At 57.6% G+C, this 20,396-nt stretch overlaps 1 protein-coding gene across 5 annotated transcripts; it reads right to left on the bottom strand.

Moving 5' to 3' along the window:
- Nucleotides 1–1,162: 1,162 nt before the first annotated feature.
- LOC100082462 (broad substrate specificity ATP-binding cassette transporter ABCG2) lies at nucleotides 1,163–19,856 on the bottom strand. Of its 5 annotated transcripts, none has more exons than XM_029081174.2 (16): nucleotides 19,771–19,856; nucleotides 17,984–18,364; nucleotides 17,550–17,609; nucleotides 12,957–13,071; nucleotides 12,140–12,292; nucleotides 10,999–11,156; nucleotides 10,098–10,249; nucleotides 9,448–9,570; nucleotides 8,532–8,794; nucleotides 6,614–6,696; nucleotides 6,298–6,387; nucleotides 5,484–5,608; nucleotides 4,286–4,440; nucleotides 3,781–3,870; nucleotides 2,708–2,826; nucleotides 1,331–1,478 (listed from the first exon to the last, which is right to left on the bottom strand). In XM_029081174.2, the coding sequence occupies exons 2-16, from the start codon at nucleotides 18,208–18,210 to the stop codon at nucleotides 1,331–1,333; spliced, it is 2,061 nt and encodes a 686-aa protein (XP_028937007.1). In that variant the 5' UTR covers nucleotides 18,211–18,364; nucleotides 19,771–19,856. The 5 variants fall into 5 exon arrangements, with proteins under 5 accessions (XP_039770312.1, XP_028937007.1, XP_028937008.1 ...); XM_029081175.2 differs by lacking the exon at nucleotides 19,771–19,856 and adding an exon at nucleotides 18,729–18,834; XM_029081176.2 differs by lacking the exon at nucleotides 19,771–19,856 and adding an exon at nucleotides 18,365–18,620 and having other exon boundaries at nucleotides 17,984–18,246.
- Nucleotides 19,857–20,396: the final 540 nt, after the last annotated feature.

Here is a 20,396-nt window from a genome sequence, read left to right as displayed (position 1 = left end):
TGCCCTAGAGCACTAGGGCTCGGGGCCAAGGCCGACCTTCAGGCCAGGATGGGTTGGGGCAATGGAAGACGAGTGGGTCGATGCGTGAGGTTCAGGCACGGGCAGGCTTTAGCAACTATTCCTCCTTCCTCACCCCCACTTAGAGCTGATGAGAACTAGGAAGGAAGAGTGTGGCCTTAGGGCACTTCCCATGAGCCAGGCCTGATCCCAGTCCCAAACTCCAGCTCGAGTTGGGCCGGTTTCCACCACCTAGAATTCTCCCTTCCTCTCCCGCAAACCCTGGAGAATTCATTCAATCGTATTTATTAAGCGCTTACTGTGTGCAGAACACTGTGCTAAGCGCTGGGAGAGTACAACTCGGCAACAGAGAGAGACAATCCCTATCCAACGGGCTCACAGTCTAGAAGGCAGTCTAGAGGGATGGGACAGAATGAGGGGTAGGCGTCTCAGTGGCACTGAAGGAGCCATGGGGGAAGAGCAGGAGAGGATGAGGGAGGCAAGTGGACAAGATGGGAGGTAACGGGGGAAGGAGAGAGTTGTGGTGGTGAAAAAAATCAAGGCAAAACAAGAATGACTGGGGGACCACGGTGAAGGGGAAGACACACTCGAGAGTTGGAGATAGATCGACTGATTGATGAAGCCACCTCCCAGGTTCCGCCATCACTCTCTACGGGGCTGCTTCCTTCCTCTTCAGAGGGCTGAGAAACCTGGATGGGCTGAGCCCGGTTAGGGTTGGCCATGGCCGGTCAGGGCAACGAGCGGTCGGACATTTGCTTTACTCCCTCTCGTAGCACCGGCGTCGACTCGGTCGCCCAAAGTCCCAGCCTCTGCCCCGGTCTGGCCCGGCCCTCTCTGGGTTATACCTCCGAGCGACAGCCTGGGTAATTCCCACAATGTCCCGACACTGGGCAGAGATTCCAGAGGCATCTGGGAAATGGGAATATCACCAGGGAGCGGGATGAGGGGAAGCCAGAGGTACAGCCTCTGGAAGAGAGCTAGGAGTTTAGCTCTCAAGCCACTGGGCAAATTAAATGCCCTCTGGCTTGGGTGCGAGGACCGAGCGAGAGACCACCCCTTAATGAACACGCCCCCCGGGCAGACCTGGCCTCACACCGAGCAGGGGACCGGCACTCATTACCGAATAAACCACACCATGGTCTGGTACGGTTCCAACAAGCTTGTTCCAGCTACAACGCCAGTAAAAAACAGGGGAGCCCCCCGCTCTCCCTCTCATAAATATGGGGAGCCCTGGTCCAGGAGGGGAGAGGCAGCCCTTTCCCAGGGCACGTGAGGAGCAGGGTTGTGGGAGGAAGAGAGAAAGAAGGGGGGGTTAAGTGAACTTCTTCATGAAGCGCAGCTTGACGTAGGCGATGCTGAGGAAAATGAGGGTCATACAGACGAGGGCCAAGATGTTCTCCCACATGGCCCAGTTGGAGACCCCCACACCCTGACTGCAGAGATACTTCTCTCCATAGCATCTGGAAGAGAGAAAGGCACCGTGTTGGACAGAGCTCTGGCTCCTGATCCTGTACCCCTACCCCCGGCCCCATGTCACCCTGGCAAACCTCAAGATGAACAGTACAGAAAGATAATAATAATGATAATAATAATAATTAGAGTATTTGTTAAGCACTTACTATGTGCCCAGCACTGTTCTAGGCACTGGGGTAGATACTTGGGGCTCACACTCTCAATCCCCATTTTACAGATGAAGTAACCGAGGCACAGAGAAGGGAAGTGACTTGCCGAAGGTCACACAGCAGACAAGTAGTGGAGCCGGCGTTAGGACACAGGTCCTCCTGACCCCACTAAGCCATACTGCTTCTCTGACCCCTACTCATTCTGCTCACCCCCCAGACCTATGGTCCCATGCCTCTGCACTCATTCTCACCCTGAGAGGCAGCGTGGCTTAGTGAACAGGCCTGGCATTCAGGAGATCTCTAATCTCAGCTCCGCCACTTGCCTGTTGTGTGACCTTGGGCAAGTTGCTTAATAGCTCTTCGCCTCAGTTTCCTCAACCGTAAAATGGGGATTCAGTATCTGTTTTCCCATCCTCTTTGATTGTGAAACAGGGACTGCGTCCAAACCGAATGTCTTGAACCTCCCCATCGCTTACTACGATAGCGAGCACTTCACAAACACCACAAATATAGGGCAAGTGGACGCAGTCATCTCTGCCAAGACCCTCCGATTCCCCCTACAGACTGCTCACTGATGAATGAAAGCTGTTAATGCTCCAGCTGTTCATGCTCCGCTCAGGTGCCCCCTCAATGGCATCTACCCATCCCTGGGTCCCCAAGCCCCTCACCCCTATCAGGACTCCTCTTCCTCCACCCCCTAATACTTATTTCTGCACCCCTGCCCTTGCCGCCCCCCCACCTCTCTCTCATCCTATAGGAGCCTGGGGGACCCCCCCATAAAGCTGCCGCGTTACCCGGTTCTCTCCGGATGGAGACAGAGGCCGGGATTCGAGGAAGCAGAAGCATTGCTGAGATAGTCAGCGAGAGAGGCAGACTCGCAAAACAGGCGGGCGGAGGCAGAGACAGCAGAGACAGCGGGGCACAGAGAGAGACAGAGAGAGATCCAGAGGGATCGAGAGGCCAGGATCTGGACAGACGTGTAAATGGACAGCTCGGATCAGAGGCACAGAGGAAGAGGCCGGAGGCCAAGTTCGAGTCCAGAATAGGTCCTCGTCCACAGGGCTCACATTTCTCTGGCCCAGGAGTCGCCCCCATGGCAGGAGGTCAAGTTCTCCGGCGGGGCGATGGTGGCGTTGGTTCTTTCGCCGCAGAAATAGAGTCCCCGGAACTCATTCATTTCCAGCGCCTGAACGGAGGCCGACCCAGCAAGGTCGGGGTGGGCGAGACGGAGGGGAGAGAGGTAAGACACTCAGACAGTGCCTGGGGGCGCAGAGGGAGGCGGAGGTGGCCCCGAACTGATCCCCAGAAACCCGAACCTCCAAACACCCACTGACCCTCCGGCCCTCACTCTTCCCATCATCCAAGCCCGCCTCAAATCCCACCTCCTCCTCCGGCGGTGCTTCCCCGATTACTCCCCAACACCCCGCGTTGGGACAACCCGTCGGCCACCGCTAATACTTAGGCAAAACACCCACCTCTACGCTTCCGTGTACATCTCTATTTCCTTATTCTTACTGATTTCTTCTGCCAGCTCACCCTGGCCCATTTCTTCCGCTGTTTATCTGATGCTTGGTCTTTCTACTGTTCCCCCTCTTTGTCAATCACGTGGCCTTATCCATCTCCCCCTTTCGACTAGAAACGTCTTGAGGGCAGAGAACGTGGGCTTTGCTTCAGGGGCATTTTTCCAAGCGCTTAGTACAGTGGGTCACACTCAGCAGGAGGCGCTCAGTAAGTAATATGATCATCACTACTACAATTGCTACTCAGATTACTATTGCTACTACCCTGCTATTACTATTACTAATAATTATGGCATCTGGTAAGGACTATGTGTCAGGCATTGAGCTGAGCACTGGGATGGATTCAAGAAAATCGGGATGGACACCAGATCTCCTATTACTACTTACTTCTACTGCTGCTGTTCTACTACTATTTCATCTTCTCCTCCTCCTATTAATTTTATTAGTAGTAGTACTATTACTATTATTAATTTTACTACTCCTAGTATTATTACTGGCATTACTCCTCCACCGGCCCATCCTGGCAACTCCCCACCTTGCTGCTCCCCTTTCCCCGCCTTTCACCCTCCCCTCCCTCTCCGTCTGCTCCCTGTCCCTCCGGCCCTCCCCGGGACGCTCACCGTCAGGCCATAGCGAGGGATGCTGAAGTATTTGAGCCAGTTGAGCCAGCCCATCATGGAGGGCAAATTCACCAGGAGCCCCGAGAAGAGCTGGAGATGGGGGGAGAAGGGGAGGCGGGGAGAGAAATGGCACTTGGGCACAGACGCTCCTCTTCCATCGCCCCCAGGACCTCTTCCGGCCCTTCTCGGTTGGGCCTGGACTCCCACCCAGCACTCCCCGATGGAAGGGAAGGTGCTGGAGTGGCGGAGGAGATGCTGAGAAATGGGTCTGTGGACCCTGGGCGGGGAGGGGAGGGGGCTTAGGGCTCGGAGCCCGTGAATGGCCGCCCGGTCTCCCGCCGGCCCCATCGCCTTCTCCATCCTGCAGATCCCAGGTCACTCCTTTAATTCCTCCCTGCATGGATTTGAGAACCTCCTACCCGCCCCCAGCCCCCAGTGGGCCCTGAATCCACCCCCCCACCCCCAACCCATCCCCGACTTCACCTCCTCCCCGCCCCTCGCTCACAATCATGAAGACGAAGGATATGGTGATGAACAGGTTGGCGATGCCCACCACCTCCATGCCGGCACTGATGGCCAGGGACATGGCCGTGGCCGTGTAGGTGAGGAGTATCATGGTCAGTGTGAAGAAGAAGAACTTGCTAGCGGAACCCTGGAAGCCTGGGAGGAGAGACAACAAGGAGGTCCTGTGTGACCGGGTCGGGGAGGCGCGGCGGCCCAGGCCGGCCTCGTGCGGACGGGGGGTGGGCGGCGGGGTGACGGGAGGGGCCCCGGAGATGGGATTCGGCCAGAAGCGGGTTCTCCAACCCACTTCTGGGCCAGGCAGGAACCCTGAGAGGAAGCAGGTGTGTCCCAAGTTCCACCCGGCCGGTGGGGCAGCAGCTGTAATAATAATAATGTTGGCGTTTGTTAAGCGCTTACTAGGTGCTGAGCACTCTTCTAAGCGCCGGGGTAGATACAGGGTAATCTGGTTGTCCCAAGTGGGGCTCACACTTTTAATCCCCATTTTACAGATGAGGTAACTGAGGCACCGAGAAGTTAAGGGACTTGCCCAAAGTCCCACAGCTGATGAGTGGCGGAGCCGGGATTAGAACCCATGACCTCTGACTCCTAAACCCGTGCTCTTTCCACGGAGCCACGCTGCTGTACGGTTCTGCCTTGTGCCTTGTCTAGTCCTCTGCCGGCTACTCTGCCCCATTCTCAGGAATTCCCAGAAGTCAGTGTTCTGCACACAGGAACCACTCAATAAATACGATTGAATGAATGAATGAATGAATGAATGAATGAATGAATGAATGAATGAATGGGGCCCAGGAGAGACACCTCTTTCCCGCCCCGGACATCACCGCCAGGAACCGCTTCCCCTCCTCTCTGGTCCTCCCCTCCCACTCCTCCATCCCAGCTCCCACCTCCCCCAACTCCACTACATCCCTCCACACGACAGGCCCTGGCGGGGGGGGTCCCACCCAGACCCCGGCCCAGGAGCCGCCCCCTCCTGTTGGCCTTGCCCGGAGGGAGCCTGGGTATCGGTATGGCTCGGGTGGGCCAGGTAAAGGGTGGCGGCGGTGGGACCCTCCTTGGCTTTCTCACAGGTCCCGGTGCAGGTCATGTTGTTCACGGCACGGTCCTTCCGCCGCCAGTTTTCTGGCCCCTGCGGAGGTCTGACCCCTTACCGGTCCAAAGGGCGGTGTGGCGACTCTCACCGATCATCCAGTAGCTGATGCAGGAGTAGATGATGGCAGGCACAGTCCTCATGGGCAGCAGGTCCCCAAACAGCAGGGCGAAGAAGTAGGCGGAGACTCTGTAGTAGCCGCTGGTGTACTGGTGGCTGAAATAGCAGGAATGGCAAGAATTCATTCAATAGTATTTATTGAGCGCTTACGATGTGCAGAGCGCTGTACTAAGCGCTTGGAATGTACAATCCGAAGGCTGGGGCTAGGATGGATCCTCCCAGGACCCCAGAGTCCCCTCTCCCACCAGAGGTGTGTGTGGAGGGGGGGAGCAGAGGCCTCCCCTGCCCCAGCCCCAGGGTGGGTTTTTTTTTGCGGGGGGGTGGGGGGGAGGGGGGGGCAAAGTGATGCAATTTGCAAGTGCTCGGGGCTAACCCCACCCTAACCTGCAGCCCAGACCATTAGGGTTTCAGTTTCTCTCACTGCTGCCGGGAACCGCCGTACCCCAGGTCTCGCTGCGGCCCAGGCACCACTGTAATCTAGACACCACTGTAGCCAGGGACCACTGGGCTAATTACATCAGAGAACCCTCAACCAACCAAGGGGCCGGGCCGGGCACGGCCAGGAACCTCATTCTGAGAGCCCCGGGCAGCTGCGCAGGGTGGCTCAGACCAGCGGAAGATCCCGAGATCCCGGAAGGGCGGGTTCCGGCTAGCGGGGGTTCGGCCTCCCCGCGGTCCCGGCCGGGACCGGGAGCCCGTCCCCGGTCAGCGTGGTGCTGACCTGGCCGGGTCCTGGGGCCAGGGACCCCTGAACTCCGCCCCCAAGGAGGCCCGCCAACACTCACACAAACAGCTTCTTGTCCTTGACGAACAGCTCGATGGCAGACACGGTGGAGAAGCACTGATTGGTCGTCATGAAGAACAGAGCCCCCACTCTGGGCCGCAGGAGAGAGAAACACGTCTCGGCTCCAGCACCCACCACCCTGGCCTCCTCCCTGACTCCCCGACTGCCAGGCCGACTCCCCCGAGGCCTGAGCCCCACTCCCACTGCTCCGACTCTCCCTCCCTAGGCTCCTGGCTGTCCACAACACCTTTCCGAGCCCCCACGCCTCTCCTCCCCCTGGAGCCGGGAATGTTGGGGCACGGTGGGGATGGGAATACCGGTTCTGAATGCCGCTCTGGTCCAGCTTGACATCGAAGAAGATCGCTCCCATCACCAGGGCCAACATGATGGTCACTGCCACCTGTGGACAGCGGCGGCGGGGTGAGTGGTGGAGAGGGAAAAGCATCCAGTCCCCCACTCTCTGGCCCCCACCAGCATGGGGAACCTGCCACGACATTCCAGGGGACAGGAGCGGAGCGGGAGGGAGCGGCAAGCCCTGTGTCCAAGGCAGCCTCTGGAGAATCGTAATGGTCATTAAATAATTTTGATTTGATTAATAAGTCAAATTCTTACTCTATGCTAAGTGCTAGGAGAGATACAAGATAATAATGATGATGATGGTATTTGTTAAGCACTTACCCTGTGTCAAACACTGTTCTAAGCACTGGGGTAGATACAAGCTAATCAGGTTGAACACAGTCCCTATCTCTCTGGAGCTCCCAGTCTTAATCCCCATTTTACAGATGAGGTAACTGAGGCCCAGAGAAATTACATTCCTCGCCCAAAGTTCACACAGCAGACATATGGTGGAGTCGGCATTAGAACCCAAGTCCTTTTGACTCCCGGGCCCGTGCTCAATCCACTAGATGACGAATCAGATCGGACATAGTCCTTGTTCCTCACGGGCAGCCAGTCTATGGGGGAGGAAGAGTGTCTAATCACAATTTCCCAAATGAGGATCCTGATGGGCAGAGGAGTGAAGTGACTGGCCCAGGGTCACTTCGCAAGCAAGTGGTAAACCAAGATGAGAACCTAGGTCTCCTGAATTCCAATCCTGTGCTCTTTCCAGAAGGCCTGACTTCTCCCAAGGAGTCATACATCGCCCCTAGGTGCCTACCGGCCCAGCTCACTAAGACAGATCCCCTCCCTGCGCTGGGCAGAACTGTCTGTTGGGGTAACCCAGGTTCAGTAGGAGAGATGCAGGTCGACAGCCCTCTCCCCATCTCCGCCATCCCGCCCAACCCACCACTACTCGGGGGGCATGTGAATGAGAAGCAGCACGGCCTAATGGAAAAAGCCCAGACCTGGGAGTCAAAGAACCGGGATTCCAATCCCATCTCTGCCGAATGCTTGCTGTGTGACCTTGGGCAAGTCACTTAATTTCTCTGGCACTCAGTTCGACTGTTCTCCCTCCTACTAAGCCTCAAATGGGACAGGGACCGTGTCCAGAATAATTCACTCCTATCTACTTCAATGCTTAGAACAGTGTTTGACACATAGTAAGTACTTAACAAACATATTTAAATATGAAAAAGGAGACGCTCCATCTGTGGACCCTGGCTCAAGCCAGCTGTCTCCCTCCTTCCCTTCTGCTTCTAGCAAAGTCTGAGTAACATCAGCGCTGCTCCGTCCCCGCGCCCTTCTCTCTATTTTGCCCTTTCCATTTTAGTCTTCTGTCTTTAAATGCTCCCACTGTCTAATTCATTTCTCATTATCCTGGCTCTATCCTTTCCAGCCTACGTACTAAGCAGCACGGCCTAGTGGCAAGAGCACGGGCTTGGGAATCAGAAGACGTGGGTTCTAATCCCAGCTGCGCTACCTATCTGCTACAGGCCCTTGGGCAAGTCACTTAACTTCTCTGTACCTCAGTTCCATCATCTGTAAAATGGAGATTGAGACTGTGATGGCCTCGTGGGATAAGGGACTTGCTTGTATCCACCCCAGCGCTTGGTACAGTGCCTGGCACATAGTAAGTGCTTAATAAATACCATAATTACTATTACTAGCCTGGGAGCCCCATGAGGGCCAGACGCCTGTTGACCTTGGCAGATATTTGGCACATAGTAATTGCCACAGTAGTCTCCCCTTCCCACCACCCTTCCCCATCCTCTCCCCCTCATCTTCCACTCCTTCCCGGTCGGTCTCTCCCCGCCCTCCCCAGCGGGTCCTCCCCCGCCCCCGCTTCTGTGGGCGCACCTGAGCGACGGAGGCCTGAGGGCTGCGGACCAGGTTCTTGAAGGAGCGCTGGGTGAGCCAGTAGAGCTGGGTGCCAAAGCCGCTGGCATAGGTGATGGTCTGCAAGGGCCGCCGGCGGCTCCCCCCTGCCCGCTGGGCTCCGCTTTGGGCACTCTTGGCCATGGACAGGGCCGCCTGCAAGCTCTGGGCTTGCGGGGACTCCAGGTACAGCTTGTGCAGCTTCTCCACCAGGCTGGGGCCCCCAGCTCCCTTCTCCGGGGGGTCTACGGCCAAGGGAGGGCACGAGAACTCAGGGCCCCCCATCTCAGACTGGCCCCTCCACCCTGCTGAGCTGGAGAGGCAAGGCCTGGGGTGGGGAAGCCGGCAGGGAGGGGAAGAGTGCTCTACACCCATTAAGCGCTTAATAAATACCACCGATGGATTGATTGATTGCGTCGGGGGTTGGATGGGGAGGGGGCACTGGTGGGTCCTCAGCCACCTGATACTAGAAGCCTGGATGGGCAGGGGGCTGCAGAGCTGCCTGAGACCAACTAGGAGGGGAGGGATTGGGGAGTGGGAGGCTGAGGAGGTGGGAGGGGGAGGCTATAGAGCAGAGGGACCCTCGGGTTGTCCTCAGGAACTAAGGATCTGGGAGAGGGAGGGATGTCATCTTCAAAAGAGCAGGGGGAGAGTCCTGAGGGAAACTTGGGGTGACGGGGGGTGGGGAGGGCTAGGAAAGAAGGGAGGAAGGGAGGAGGAGGAGGAGAAGAGAAGGGAGGAGGAGGAAGAGAAGAGAAGGGAGGGTGGGGGAGGAGGTGGGAAGGAGGGAAGTGAAGTCATGGAAACTGCCGCTCAATCCTGTGACACCAATGAATTTCCCTAGGCCTTCCCCCCGAGCTCACCACACCCTGCCCTCACAGCCCCCACCAGCACCCACACTCCACACCCTGCTGGCCTTCCTCGCCCCCCACAGTCTGACCGGCCGCCACGGCGGTGGAGTCTCCGTTGATGACGTCCAGGAAGAAATCCGCTGGGTTGTTGAAGGGTTCACATTCGTATCCTTAGAACAGAAACCCCAGCAGGAGGGTTGGGGAAGGAAGGGGTGGGTGAGGCGGGGGGAGACAGGGTGAGGTGGGATGGAAAAGAAGGCAGGGCAGGAGGAAGGCGGTGAGGATAGAGGCTAGCTGGGTCGGCTGACGCCGGGGGTGGTGGTCTCTCCCTACACCTGAGACCACGTTGTTGGGGGCTCTCGGGCTGAGGAGATGGGAAATGGGGGGGCGGTGCAGAAGTTCTTACCGTCTCACCGCACCGTGTCCCTCCCGGGATCCTGCCACCTCCAAACCACGCCTCTCTCCCAGCTCTACACCCCATCCTGCCCGGATCTACCCCTCCCCAGCGCCCTCCCTTTACCAATGCATTGTCTCTTCCCCTTCCTGCCAGGCCCCTAGCCCCCGTGCCGTCCTCACCCCATCTCCCTGGTCTGAGGGAGCAGGGGTCGATGGGGAGTCAGACCCCAGTCCTCCTGTGGGGAGAGCAGGGAAGGCCCGGCGGGTGGAGAGCAAGGGGCGGGGGCTTCCTGGGGCGTACCGATGGAACGGAAGTAGCCGAGGGCGTCCTGGGCTCGGCCGTGGTAGACCACCTGGCCCAGCGCCAGCAGGGTGAGGCTGTCGAACAGCTTGAAGATGGAGTAGCGGGGCTGGTGGATGGAGAGGATGATGGTGCGGCCCTTCCGGGAGAGCCTGCGGAGGACACAGGGGGGCCGCAGCGGCAGGGCTGGTTGCGGGGGGAGGCCGAGGGGGTCAAGGGATGGTGGGGGTTGAGGGTGGTGGGAGAAGGAGAGAACTGGGGGTTAGATGGTGGTGGGGAAGGAGAGACCTGGGGTGGAGGGAAGGTCTGGGGGCTGGGGTGGGGCGGGTCCTGGCCAGAAAGCAGGAAGTGGAGAACCCAAATTTCCAACAGTGTCCAATCTGATTATCTTGTATCTACTCCTAGCGCTTAGTAAAGTGTCTGGAATATAGAGAGAGCTTAACAAATACTATTAAAAGAACAAAAAGGTCTCCACACTGGGAAGCAGAGTGGCCTAGTGAAGCAGCATGGCGTAGCGGATACAGCCCGGGCCTGGAAGTCAGAAGGTCATGGGTTGTAATCCTGGCTCTGCCATTTGTCTGCTATGTGACTTTGGGCAAGTCACTTAACTTCTCTGTGCCTCCGTTACCTCATCTATAAAATGGTGATGCAGACCGTGAGCCTCAGGTGGGTCAGGGTCTGTGTCCAAGCTAACTAGACTGTATCTACCCAGAGTTTAGAACAGTGCTTGACACATAGTAAAGCGCTTAAATACCATCATTATTAGTAGTAGTAGAGAAGGTAAAGGGAGGGAAGGAGAGGGGAAAGGAGAGGCTTGAGAGGAGGGAGAGCGGAGGGTAGGGGGCAAGCAGGGGGAGCAGGAGGAGCAGGGAGGGCCGGGGGGTGGGGGCTGGGCCCTGACCTCTTAAGCAGCAGTAGGACGGCGTAGGCCGTGCTGGAGTCCAGGCCAGTGGTCGGCTCGTCCAGGAAGAGGACCGGGGGCTCCGTGATCAGCTCCATCCCGATACTGGTCCTCTTGCGCTCCCCTCCCGACACCCCCCGGATCAGCTCCGTGCCCACCTGTAATAATAACAGTTACAGTAATCACCGGGCTATTCGTTAAGCGCTTTCTATAGGTCGGGGACTGTGTTAAGCACTGGGCTCACAGGGGGCTCACAGACAAAGTAAGTGGGAGAACGGATATCGAATCCCCATTTTACAGATTGGGAAACTGGAGTCCGGAGAAACTAAGGGACTTGCCCACACAGCTCAGATTGGGTTCATCTGTTCAGTGAGCACTGAGGTGAATCGGGGAGACTTTGCTCAGTCCCGCAGGGAGCAGGAAACAGGGGGCACAGAGCAGAAAGCAGGGAGAGGAGAGAAGGGAGCCGGGTTCAAGCAGGGGTAGGGCACCAAATTCTCCTCTGGGTTCCAGAACCCCAGGGCTCCTGAGGGAAAGAGGCTGAAGCAATGAGGACTCGGGGGTGTGGGCTGATGGGCGGCCTCGGGGGTGGTCCCAAAGCCGGATTTCCTCCCCTTCCTCTTCCCTGGGAGCAGAGCGGGGTGGTGGTGTTGGTTGAGGGTTGGGGGTGCCTGGGGAAGGGGAGCGGCTCAGCCTCTCCAGACCTGGGGAAGCCTCGTCTGACCCCCACCGTCCCTCCCAAACCCCAAGCCCCCGCTCTTGCCTTTTTCCTAGCCCTCACTCCTTCCCCCCTAAGCCGGACATCAGCCCTCACTCTCCACCCCAGCCCACAAATGACCCTACTGGCCATCCAACCCAAGACGCTGCCACCACCCCGAAACCGACCCGGGACTCGGCCCCAACCTCAACTCCTCAGCCTACCCAGGACCCCCGTCATCAGCCCCCATCCGGCCCAGGACTCTGTCCTAACCCCCGACTCGATTTGGGGGCCCTCACCCCCACTCCTCATCCTTCCCAGGGCCCTTTCCCCACCCACCCCCTGACCCAACCCAGAGGCCTACCCCCACCACCCCGCCCCGACCCAACCCGGGACCCCGCACCCACTTCCACCCCTCCCAGAGCCCCCGTCCCGGAACTTCACCTTGCAGTCGGCCACCGCGTTGAGGCCGAGCTCGCCGATGATCTGGGTCACCCGCTCCTTCTTCTCCCGGAAGCGGGTGGAACGGGGCAGCCGCAGCGCGGCCGAGAACAGCAGGTTTTCCCGGACCGTCAGCGTCCCCATGACCACGTCGTCCTGTGGGAGACCCCGGCGCCCCCGGCCCCCGGGGGAGGTCACGCAGCCGACTCCGGGAGCGAGAGGGTGAGGGATGGAGGGAAGCACGGGTGCCCTCCGCCCAGAGACGGGCATACAGACGGGGAGGTCGGCCCCCCTGAGGCCCGGAGCCAGTGGTCATAGGATTCATTCATTCGTTTTTATTGAGCACTTACTGTGTGCAGAGCACCGTAGTAAGTGCTTAGGACGGCACAATATAACAATAAACAGACACATTCCCTGCCCACCACGGGCTCACAGTCTCTAGGGGGAGACACACATTAATAGAAATAAAAAAAGAAATTACAGCGCTTCCTATGTGACAAGCACTGTACTAAGCACTGGGATAGGACCAAGAACATTAGGATGGAGATAGTCCCTGTGCCCGTGCCCCAGGCTCCAGCCCCAGCCTCTGAGTCCTCAGGAGCTGCCACCCAGGCTCCTCTCTGTGTCTGCAGGCCTACTTTCCCCGGCCTGGACTCCCCCAGAGGCAGACAGGGAAGACTTCCCGGTCCCCACCCTTTCTTCCTCTGGCCACCGGGAATGCCCTGGATTCCCTGAAGCGGGGGCTCCTTCGCCCCTGCCCCTCCACCCCTGCCCCCAGCCCCTTCCCGACCGGCGGAGCGTCGGGGAGGAAGGTCCTGACCTGCACCACGTAGCCCGAGATGCACTTGAAGTTGGGCGGCTGGGGAGAGCCATCGATCAGCACCTCCCCCGACAGACCCTGTGGGTCCTTCCGAGCGGCCAGCACGTCCAGGAGCCTGGGGACGGATGGAACCCGTCAACCTCAGTGCCCCCAAGGGCTCCCAGCCACGACCCCGCCCACTCAAGAGAAGGGCAGGAGGGGAGCCCCATCCCAGGGCTGGAGTCTGCGGAGGCAGAAGCTCGGTGGATTCAACGGACAATATCCCAAGGACAGAGTTCCAAACCTCAACATCACCGCACCTCTCAGACACAGCACCCTCCTCTTCCACGGCCCCTTCGACGTGGAAAACGCCTGCACCCTCCCACTTAGACTGTGAGCCCGATGAGGGGCAGGGACTACGTCCAGCCTGATTAACTTGCATCTACTCCAGGACTTAGAACAGTACCCAGCACATAATCAGTGCTCCACAAATACCACCATTACTATGATAAACTACCGTCACTCAGTACTATCTTTCATCACGTGATACCCTCATCTCTCACAGTACTATCATCATACCGTACTTCTTTCATCACACAGTTCTAGCACCGCAAGGCCCAGTTAATCATATGGTACTTTTATTCACAATGCAATAGAATCACGACACCTTCATCTCACTCGGTACTATGATCGTACGACATTTTATTCACAGAGAACTATCATCACACGGCACCTTGGTGAACTCATTCGCTCCCACGGCTTCAACTATCTTCTCTACGCAGATGACACCCAAACCTACATCTCCTCCCCTGTTCTCTCCCCCTCCCCAGGCTCGTATCTCCTCCTGCCTTCAGGACATCTCCACCTGGATGTCCGCCTGCCACCGAAAACTCAACATGCCCAAGACTGAGCTCCATATCTTCCCTCCCAAACCCTGTCCTCTCCCCGACTTTCCGACACTGTGGATGGCACAACCATCCTTCCCGTCTCACAAATCCTCAACCTCGGTGTCATCCTTGACTCCGCTCTCTCATTCACCCCACACATCCAATCCGTCACCAAAACCTGCCGGTCTCACGTTCACAACATCGCCAAGATCCGCCCTTTCCTCTCCATCCAAATCGCTACCTTGTTGGTACAATCTCTCATCGTAACCCGACTGGATTACTGCATCAGCCTCCTTTCTGATCTCCCATCCTCTTGCCTCTCCCCACTTCAGTCGATACTGCATTCTGCTGCCCGGATTATCTTTCTACAGAAATGCTCTGGGTACGTCACTCCCCTCCTCAAAAATCTCCAGTGGTTGCCTGTCAACCTTCTCATGAAGCACAGACTCCTCACTATTGGCTTCAAAGTTCTCCACCACCTTGCCCTCTACCTCACCTCCCTTCTCTCCTTCTACAGCCCAGCCCCCACACTCCGCTCCTCTGCCGCTAACCTCCTCACTGTGCTTTGCTCTCGCCTGTCCCGCCGTCAATCCCGGCCCACGTCCTACCTCTGACCTGGAACGCCCTCCCTCCTCAGATCTGCTAAACTAGCTCTCTTCCCCTCTTCAAAGCCCTACTGAGAGCTCACCTCCTCCGGGAGGCCTTCCCAGACTGAGCTCCCCCTTTTCCTCTGCTCCTTCTCCCCTCACCATCACCCCTACTCCCTCCCTCTGCTCTACCCCTTTCCCTTCCCCACAGCACTTGTGTATATTTGTACATATTACTCTATTTTATTAATGATGTGTATATGTCTGTAATTCTATTTATCTATTTTGATGGTATTGATGCCTGTCTACTTGCTTTGTTTTGTCGTCTGTCTCCCCCCTTCTAGACTGTGAGCCCGCTGTTGGGTAGGGATTGTCTCTATCTGTTGCCGAATTGTACTTTCCAAGCGCTCAGTACAGTGCTCTGCACAGAGTAAGCGCTCAGTAAATACGACCGAATGAATGTCCCCCGGAACCATTCTCATAAACGGAGCTTTCATCACAGAGTGCCATCACCACAGGGCACCACCATCATACAGTACTATCATCACCCGGTCCCCTCGTCGCACACAATACCATCAACACACAGAAACATCACCACACAGTAATAATAATAATTATGGTATTTGTTAAGCGCTTACTATGTACCAAGAACTAAGCAGCTGCTTAGAGAAGCAGCGTGGCTCAGTGGAAAGAGCCCGGGCTTGGGAGTCAGAGGTCATGGGTTTGAATCCCAGCTCTGCCACTTGTCAGCTGTGTGACTGTAGGCAAGTCACTTCACTTCTCTGTGGCTCAGTTCCCTCATCTGTAAAATGGGGATGAAGACTGTGAGCCTCACGTGGGACAACCTGATTACCTTGTATCTACCCCAGCGCTTAGAACAGTGCTCTGCACGTAGTAAGTGCTTAACAAATACCAACATTATTATTATGGAGAAGCAGCGTGGCTCGGTGGAAAGAGCACGGGCTTTGGAGTCAGAGGTCATGGGTTCGAATCCCAGCTCGGCCACTTGTCAGCTGTGTGACTGTGGGCAAGTCACTTAACTTCTCTGCGCCTCAGTTACCTCATCTGTAAAATGGGGATTAAGACTGTGAGCCCCACGTGGGACCACCTGATTCCCCTGTGTCTATCCCAGCGCTTAGAACAGTGCTCTGCACATAGTAAGCGCTTAACAAATACCAACATTATTAGCAGCATCACAAACAGAGACTGCCCCTCAGCCTCTCGGCCTGCCTCCGCCCCCAGGCGACCACCACAGCAGCCAGTAGCCCTCCGAGCCCCAGGGCCTGAGGAAGCCCTTTGCTACATGTTTTTCCAGACTGATTAGGAAGCACATCCAACAAGTACTCACCCCACCTTCAAAGCTTTATTGAAGACACATCTCCAAGAGGCCCTCTCCAACTAATCCCATCTTTCCTCTTCTCCCACTCCCTTCTGCGTCACCCTTACGTTTGGATTTGCTCCTTTTTCTCACCCCCTCCCTCAGCCTCACAGCACTTACGTACGTATCCCTAATTCATTTTTTGATATTACTGTCTCCCCCTGTAGACCGTAAGCTCCTTGTGGGCAGGGGACACATCTAACTGACTCTCCTATCCTGTACTCTCCCAAGCGCTTGGTACAGTGCTCTGCACACAGTAAGCGCTCAATAAATTTGATTGATTGAAGCTGAATCTCTCACTCCCCTCTGACAACCCAAAGCACCAATCAACTCCCTCAGGGAGGAGAGGTGTCACATAGTTACCAGCAAATCTCATCAGACCTCGCACGTTTCGCCAAGATTGGGCGAGTCGAAGGGGACGATGAGCAGGAGACCTAATAATAATAATAATAATGTTGGTAGTTGTTAAGTGCTTACTAGGTGCCGAGCACTGTTCTAAGCGCTGGGGAGATACAGGGTAATCAGGTTTTCACAGAGGCAGATCCCTCTAGCCTGGATGAGTCGGGCTCGAAGCATCATTTGTGTGTCGGGGTCTCTGTGTGCGTGTGTGTCTCTTGGTGCGTCTGTGATCAGCTGTGCCGTACATCGCCGCGTGTATACGTGTCTGGGTGCTCGTGTCTCTGGCTCTTCATGTTTCAGAGTGTCTCTGGAGTTCGATGGACTCACTGATCTTCATATCTCCGTGTTTCTGAAACTGAGTGTCCCGATGCCTCTGCGTGTTTCTGAGTCTTTGGGTCTCCGTGACTCTGAGGGTATGTGGATCTTCACGCCTCCGTGCCTTTGGGTTTCAGTGTTTCTGGGTCTTCATGTCTCTGTATGTCTCTGGGCCGCTGGGCCTCTGTCTCTAATTTGTTTTTTCAGTGCCTGCCTCGGTAGTTGTCAGGAAGGAGCGGGAAAGGGTTTCCCTCCATGCCAAGGCAACTAGAGCCCTTGGTGCATCCCGGGATCGGGATCCAGGATTCCTCTCTCCCAGGCTCCTCTAATATGAATGGCCTCTATTAATATTAAGCATTTACTATATGTCAAATACTGTGCTAAGCACTGCAGCTGATACAGATTGGACCCAGACCCTGCTCCATATAGGGCTCACAGAGCAGAAGACAGGGAGGGGAGGTACTGAACCTCCATTTTACAGATGAGCAAGCTGAGGGACAGAGAGGGTAAGTGACTTGCCCAAGGTCACCCAGCAGACAAGTGAGAAGCAGCGTGGCCTAGTGGATAGAGCATGGGGCTGGAGTCAGAAGGACCTGGGTTCTAATTCCAGCTCCACCTCTTGTCTGCCATGCGACCTTGGGCCAGTCAACTTCTCTGGGTCTTAGATCCCTCACCTGTAAAATGGGGATTAAGACCGTGAGCCCCATGTGGCACATGGAATATGTCCAACCTTGTATCCGCCACGATGCTTAGTACAGTGCCTGGCACATAGTAAGAGCTTAACAAATACCATTTTTAGAAAAGTGAGTGTGGCGGGGGGCGAAGGAAGGGGCGGTCGGGGGAGCCGGGCAGAGCCAGAATAGAATCCACGTCCTCCGACTTCCAGTCCCGTGCTCTCTTAAAATGCTCTGACTGGTTTCGATATTGAGAGATTTCTAAGAACAATTCTTAAGGGGAAATTTCATGGGAGTCCCTCTCTACAACAGGTCTGCTTCCCCTTGACCCTATGACACCTGCAAGAATGTGGGATGAGAGTGGGGAGACTCACGAGGACTTCCCGCTGCCAGTGGGACCCAGGATGGCATTCAGCCCGGGCTTCATGATGCCCCTGGACGGAGACAGAGAAGGTGAGAGCGTCAGCTGTGGCCACTCAAGACTGCGTGATTCCCAATCACTCCCAGAACCCCTCGGGAACCACCAACACCCACTGCAGCAGTGCTTGGCATCTAGTACGGGTTTTTAACAAACACTGTTACCATCATCATCATCGGGGCACCATCTTTCTGGCCTAGTCTCCTCCTACCCCTACCCCTACCCCTATAACCCCTCCCTCCCTTATCTCTCTTGGCTCCTTCCACCCAGCCCCAAGGCTCTAAAATATCTCGGCCCACCCCCCAGCCCCTCCTCCATTCTCCCTTGACCCAGCTCTCCTGCCCCAGCGCCAGCCCCCATCCCCAGGCCCCCACCGGTCCCCTCACTCACTCCACATCGTGCAGGATTTTTCTCTCCTCCGTGACTCTCCGGCAAGGGAGGCCGGACACCAGCTGCACGGAGTACTGGATTTTGTGGAAGCTGACGACGGAGCCGTGTGGGGTCCGCAAGGAATCTTGGAAGGTGACCCCCTTCTGGAGGAAGGCGTCTCCATCCTCTTTCTCCGGGTGTCCCAGTCCCTCCTCCAGCTCCTGCTCCGGCCCCTGCCGGAGCTCCATGGCCAGTGGGCTCCGGTCAGCTCAGCCGAGTAAAGCCTCCAAGATGGGGGACGGGAGGAATGTGGGGTCCGGTCTGTGGGTTGGATCCCCCCGCAGCCCCTGAGGCCCACGGGAGAGGGTACAGCAGGCTGATTTCTCTCGGGCCTGTGCTTACCTGCAAGTCAGAGTTAAACCCACCGGAGGAACAAGAGAAAGGACACCCAAGGAGTTCGCCGCCAGCCCGCTGCCACCCAGCCAGTCCCCTGCCTTCTCGCTCAGAGCCGAGCCAGCCCGTCTCGCAGAGAGAACCCCGCTCTGCTCCCGCCCACCCTCCCGGGGCCTCCCGAGAACATCAAACCAGAGGTCCCTGCCCCACGGGAGCCTAGTTTCCCCGAGCGATAAGGGCTCGGAGTCCGGAGCTGGAACAAGAGCTCGGTCTCCTCCCTCCAGAGGGAGGCTTTTCCCATTTGATTAGGGGAAGGGAGGGTGGGGAGACAGAAGGGGTGGGGTAATTGGGGGGGGGGCAGTCCTGAGCCGACCTGGGGTTGATGTTGGCAGCTCTGGCAGAGCACCGGTGCTTGGTGGCGTGGGGAGCAGGAGGCCGGACGGGCACCACCCCGCTGGGCCGGATGAAGGCAGTCTTTATCCCTGCCCTGCCCCAGGTTTTCCCCCAGCTCCATCCTCTCACCCCACCCCAACCAGCTCTGCGGCCTACACCCGCCCTCCCATTTCGTTTGCTTTTTTCCCCCCTCGCCGACTCCCTCCTTATCTCTGACAGAACAGAAGCAGGCCGAGGCATGGAGCTGGGGGGGGAGGGGGGTGGGGACCTGGCTCCCAGACCTCTGTGAGCAGCGCCTGGTGCTCTGGGCCTCTCCCCGCCAACCTCCCCTCAACCTCCCGGCCCTGGGCTCTGTTCTGCCAGGGAGTGGGGCCGGGATAGGGCAGCGGGCGGAGGGAGACCCCCTACTCCGGCATCCCCGAGAGGGGGACGGGGCTCCGGCTTCGTCGAGGGGCCTTCGCTAGGGAGCGGTGGAATGCGGTTCTGACCTCTGTATGGGAAGGGAAGAGGAGGCAGGGAGGGAAGTCCCCACCTCCCCGCCCCGGGGAGCAAGGAGGCCGAGCTCGGGATCCGGCTGGCTTCAGGCCCCTTCCCCTCCCCGAGGACCAGCCCCGTCACCCCGCCCCGGTCCGTCCCCTGCCTCTCTGGGCTGCCCGATTCCCTCCAGGCCCGTTCCCCCTTCCCACGCTCCCCGGGCCGGGCCAGCCCGGCGGCGGCTGGAGCAGGATAACGGGGAGGACCGGCGCTTCTCTCGTGTCTGTCCTATCGCCCTGTGGTACACTCCCAACTGCTCAGTCCAGCGCTCTGCACACAGTGAGGGCTCAATAAATACGACTGATTGAACGAACGAATGAATGAATGGCTTCCGGGGCCTGCAGAGCTGCGGGGCCGGGGTCCCGGCCGGCGGGAGCGGGGAGAGGGGGCGGAGGGGACGCCGGGGGCCGAGGTGCAGCACCCCAGCTCGGGAAAAGAGTGGGCGGGGGAGAAGAGGGGGTGGTCCCTCGTGGGGCACCCCGGATTACCTGTGGTGGCCGCGGCGTGGGCCCCGCCCTGCCTCCAGCCCGCAGCCGGGAAGCCCCCCGGGAGGAGCAGCCCCCAGGCCCCCCAAACTCTCGGGGGGCACCGGAACGGTCGGCGTCTCCCCCAACCCCCTCCCCGGCGGTCCCACCCACCGAGTCCCTCCAACTTGGGGCTCCGCCCCCATCACCCGGCTGATCATCATTTCCCCCCTAGCCTACTCACTCTGTCGGCCACCTCATTCCTTCATTCAATATGCGGTGTGCAGAGCACTCTGCTAAACGCTTCGGAGAGCTACAAGACAGCGATAAAGAGAGACGAGCCCGGCCCACGACGAGCTATGGGTCGGGGGCTGGGGAGACAGACCTCAGTACAAATGAACAGACATCGATATAAATAAAATGACAGATGGATACGTAAGTGTCGTGGGGTGGGGAGAGCCGAGGGAACAAGTCGGAGGCCACGCAGAAGCGCTTAGTACAGCGCTCTGCACAGAGTAAGCGCTCAATAAATACGACTGAATGAATGAAGGGAAGGGAAAGCAGCGTGGAAAGAGCACCGGCCCGGCAGTAAGAGGACCTAGGTTTTAATTCCACTTGGCCGTGGGATCTTTGGCAAGTCACTTGAACTT

Source organism: Ornithorhynchus anatinus, chromosome 16 (genome assembly GCF_004115215.2).
Source record: "Ornithorhynchus anatinus isolate Pmale09 chromosome 16, mOrnAna1.pri.v4, whole genome shotgun sequence".
NCBI classification, from domain to species: domain Eukaryota; kingdom Metazoa; phylum Chordata; class Mammalia; order Monotremata; family Ornithorhynchidae; genus Ornithorhynchus; species Ornithorhynchus anatinus.
The sequence above is the reverse complement of the archived record's forward strand: the minus strand, read 5'-3'. Positions and strand labels throughout refer to the sequence as shown.

What these genes read in the sequence shown, in the direction of transcription:
- LOC100082462 (XM_029081174.2), bottom strand. Translation starts at nt 18,210, where the DNA reads ATGGAGCTCCGGCAGGGGCCGGAGCAGGAGCTGGAGGAGGGACTGGGA. An exon ending in GTCCTACTGCTGCTTAAGAG is followed by an intron (nt 10,250 to 10,998) that starts GTCAGGGCCCAG and finishes TGTCCTCCGCAG; the next exon opens with GCTCTCCCGGAAGGGCCGCA. An exon ending in AAGGACAAGAAGCTGTTTGT is followed by an intron (nt 5,609 to 6,297) that starts GTGAGTGTTGGC and finishes CTGCTATTTCAG; the next exon opens with CCACCAGTACACCAGCGGCT.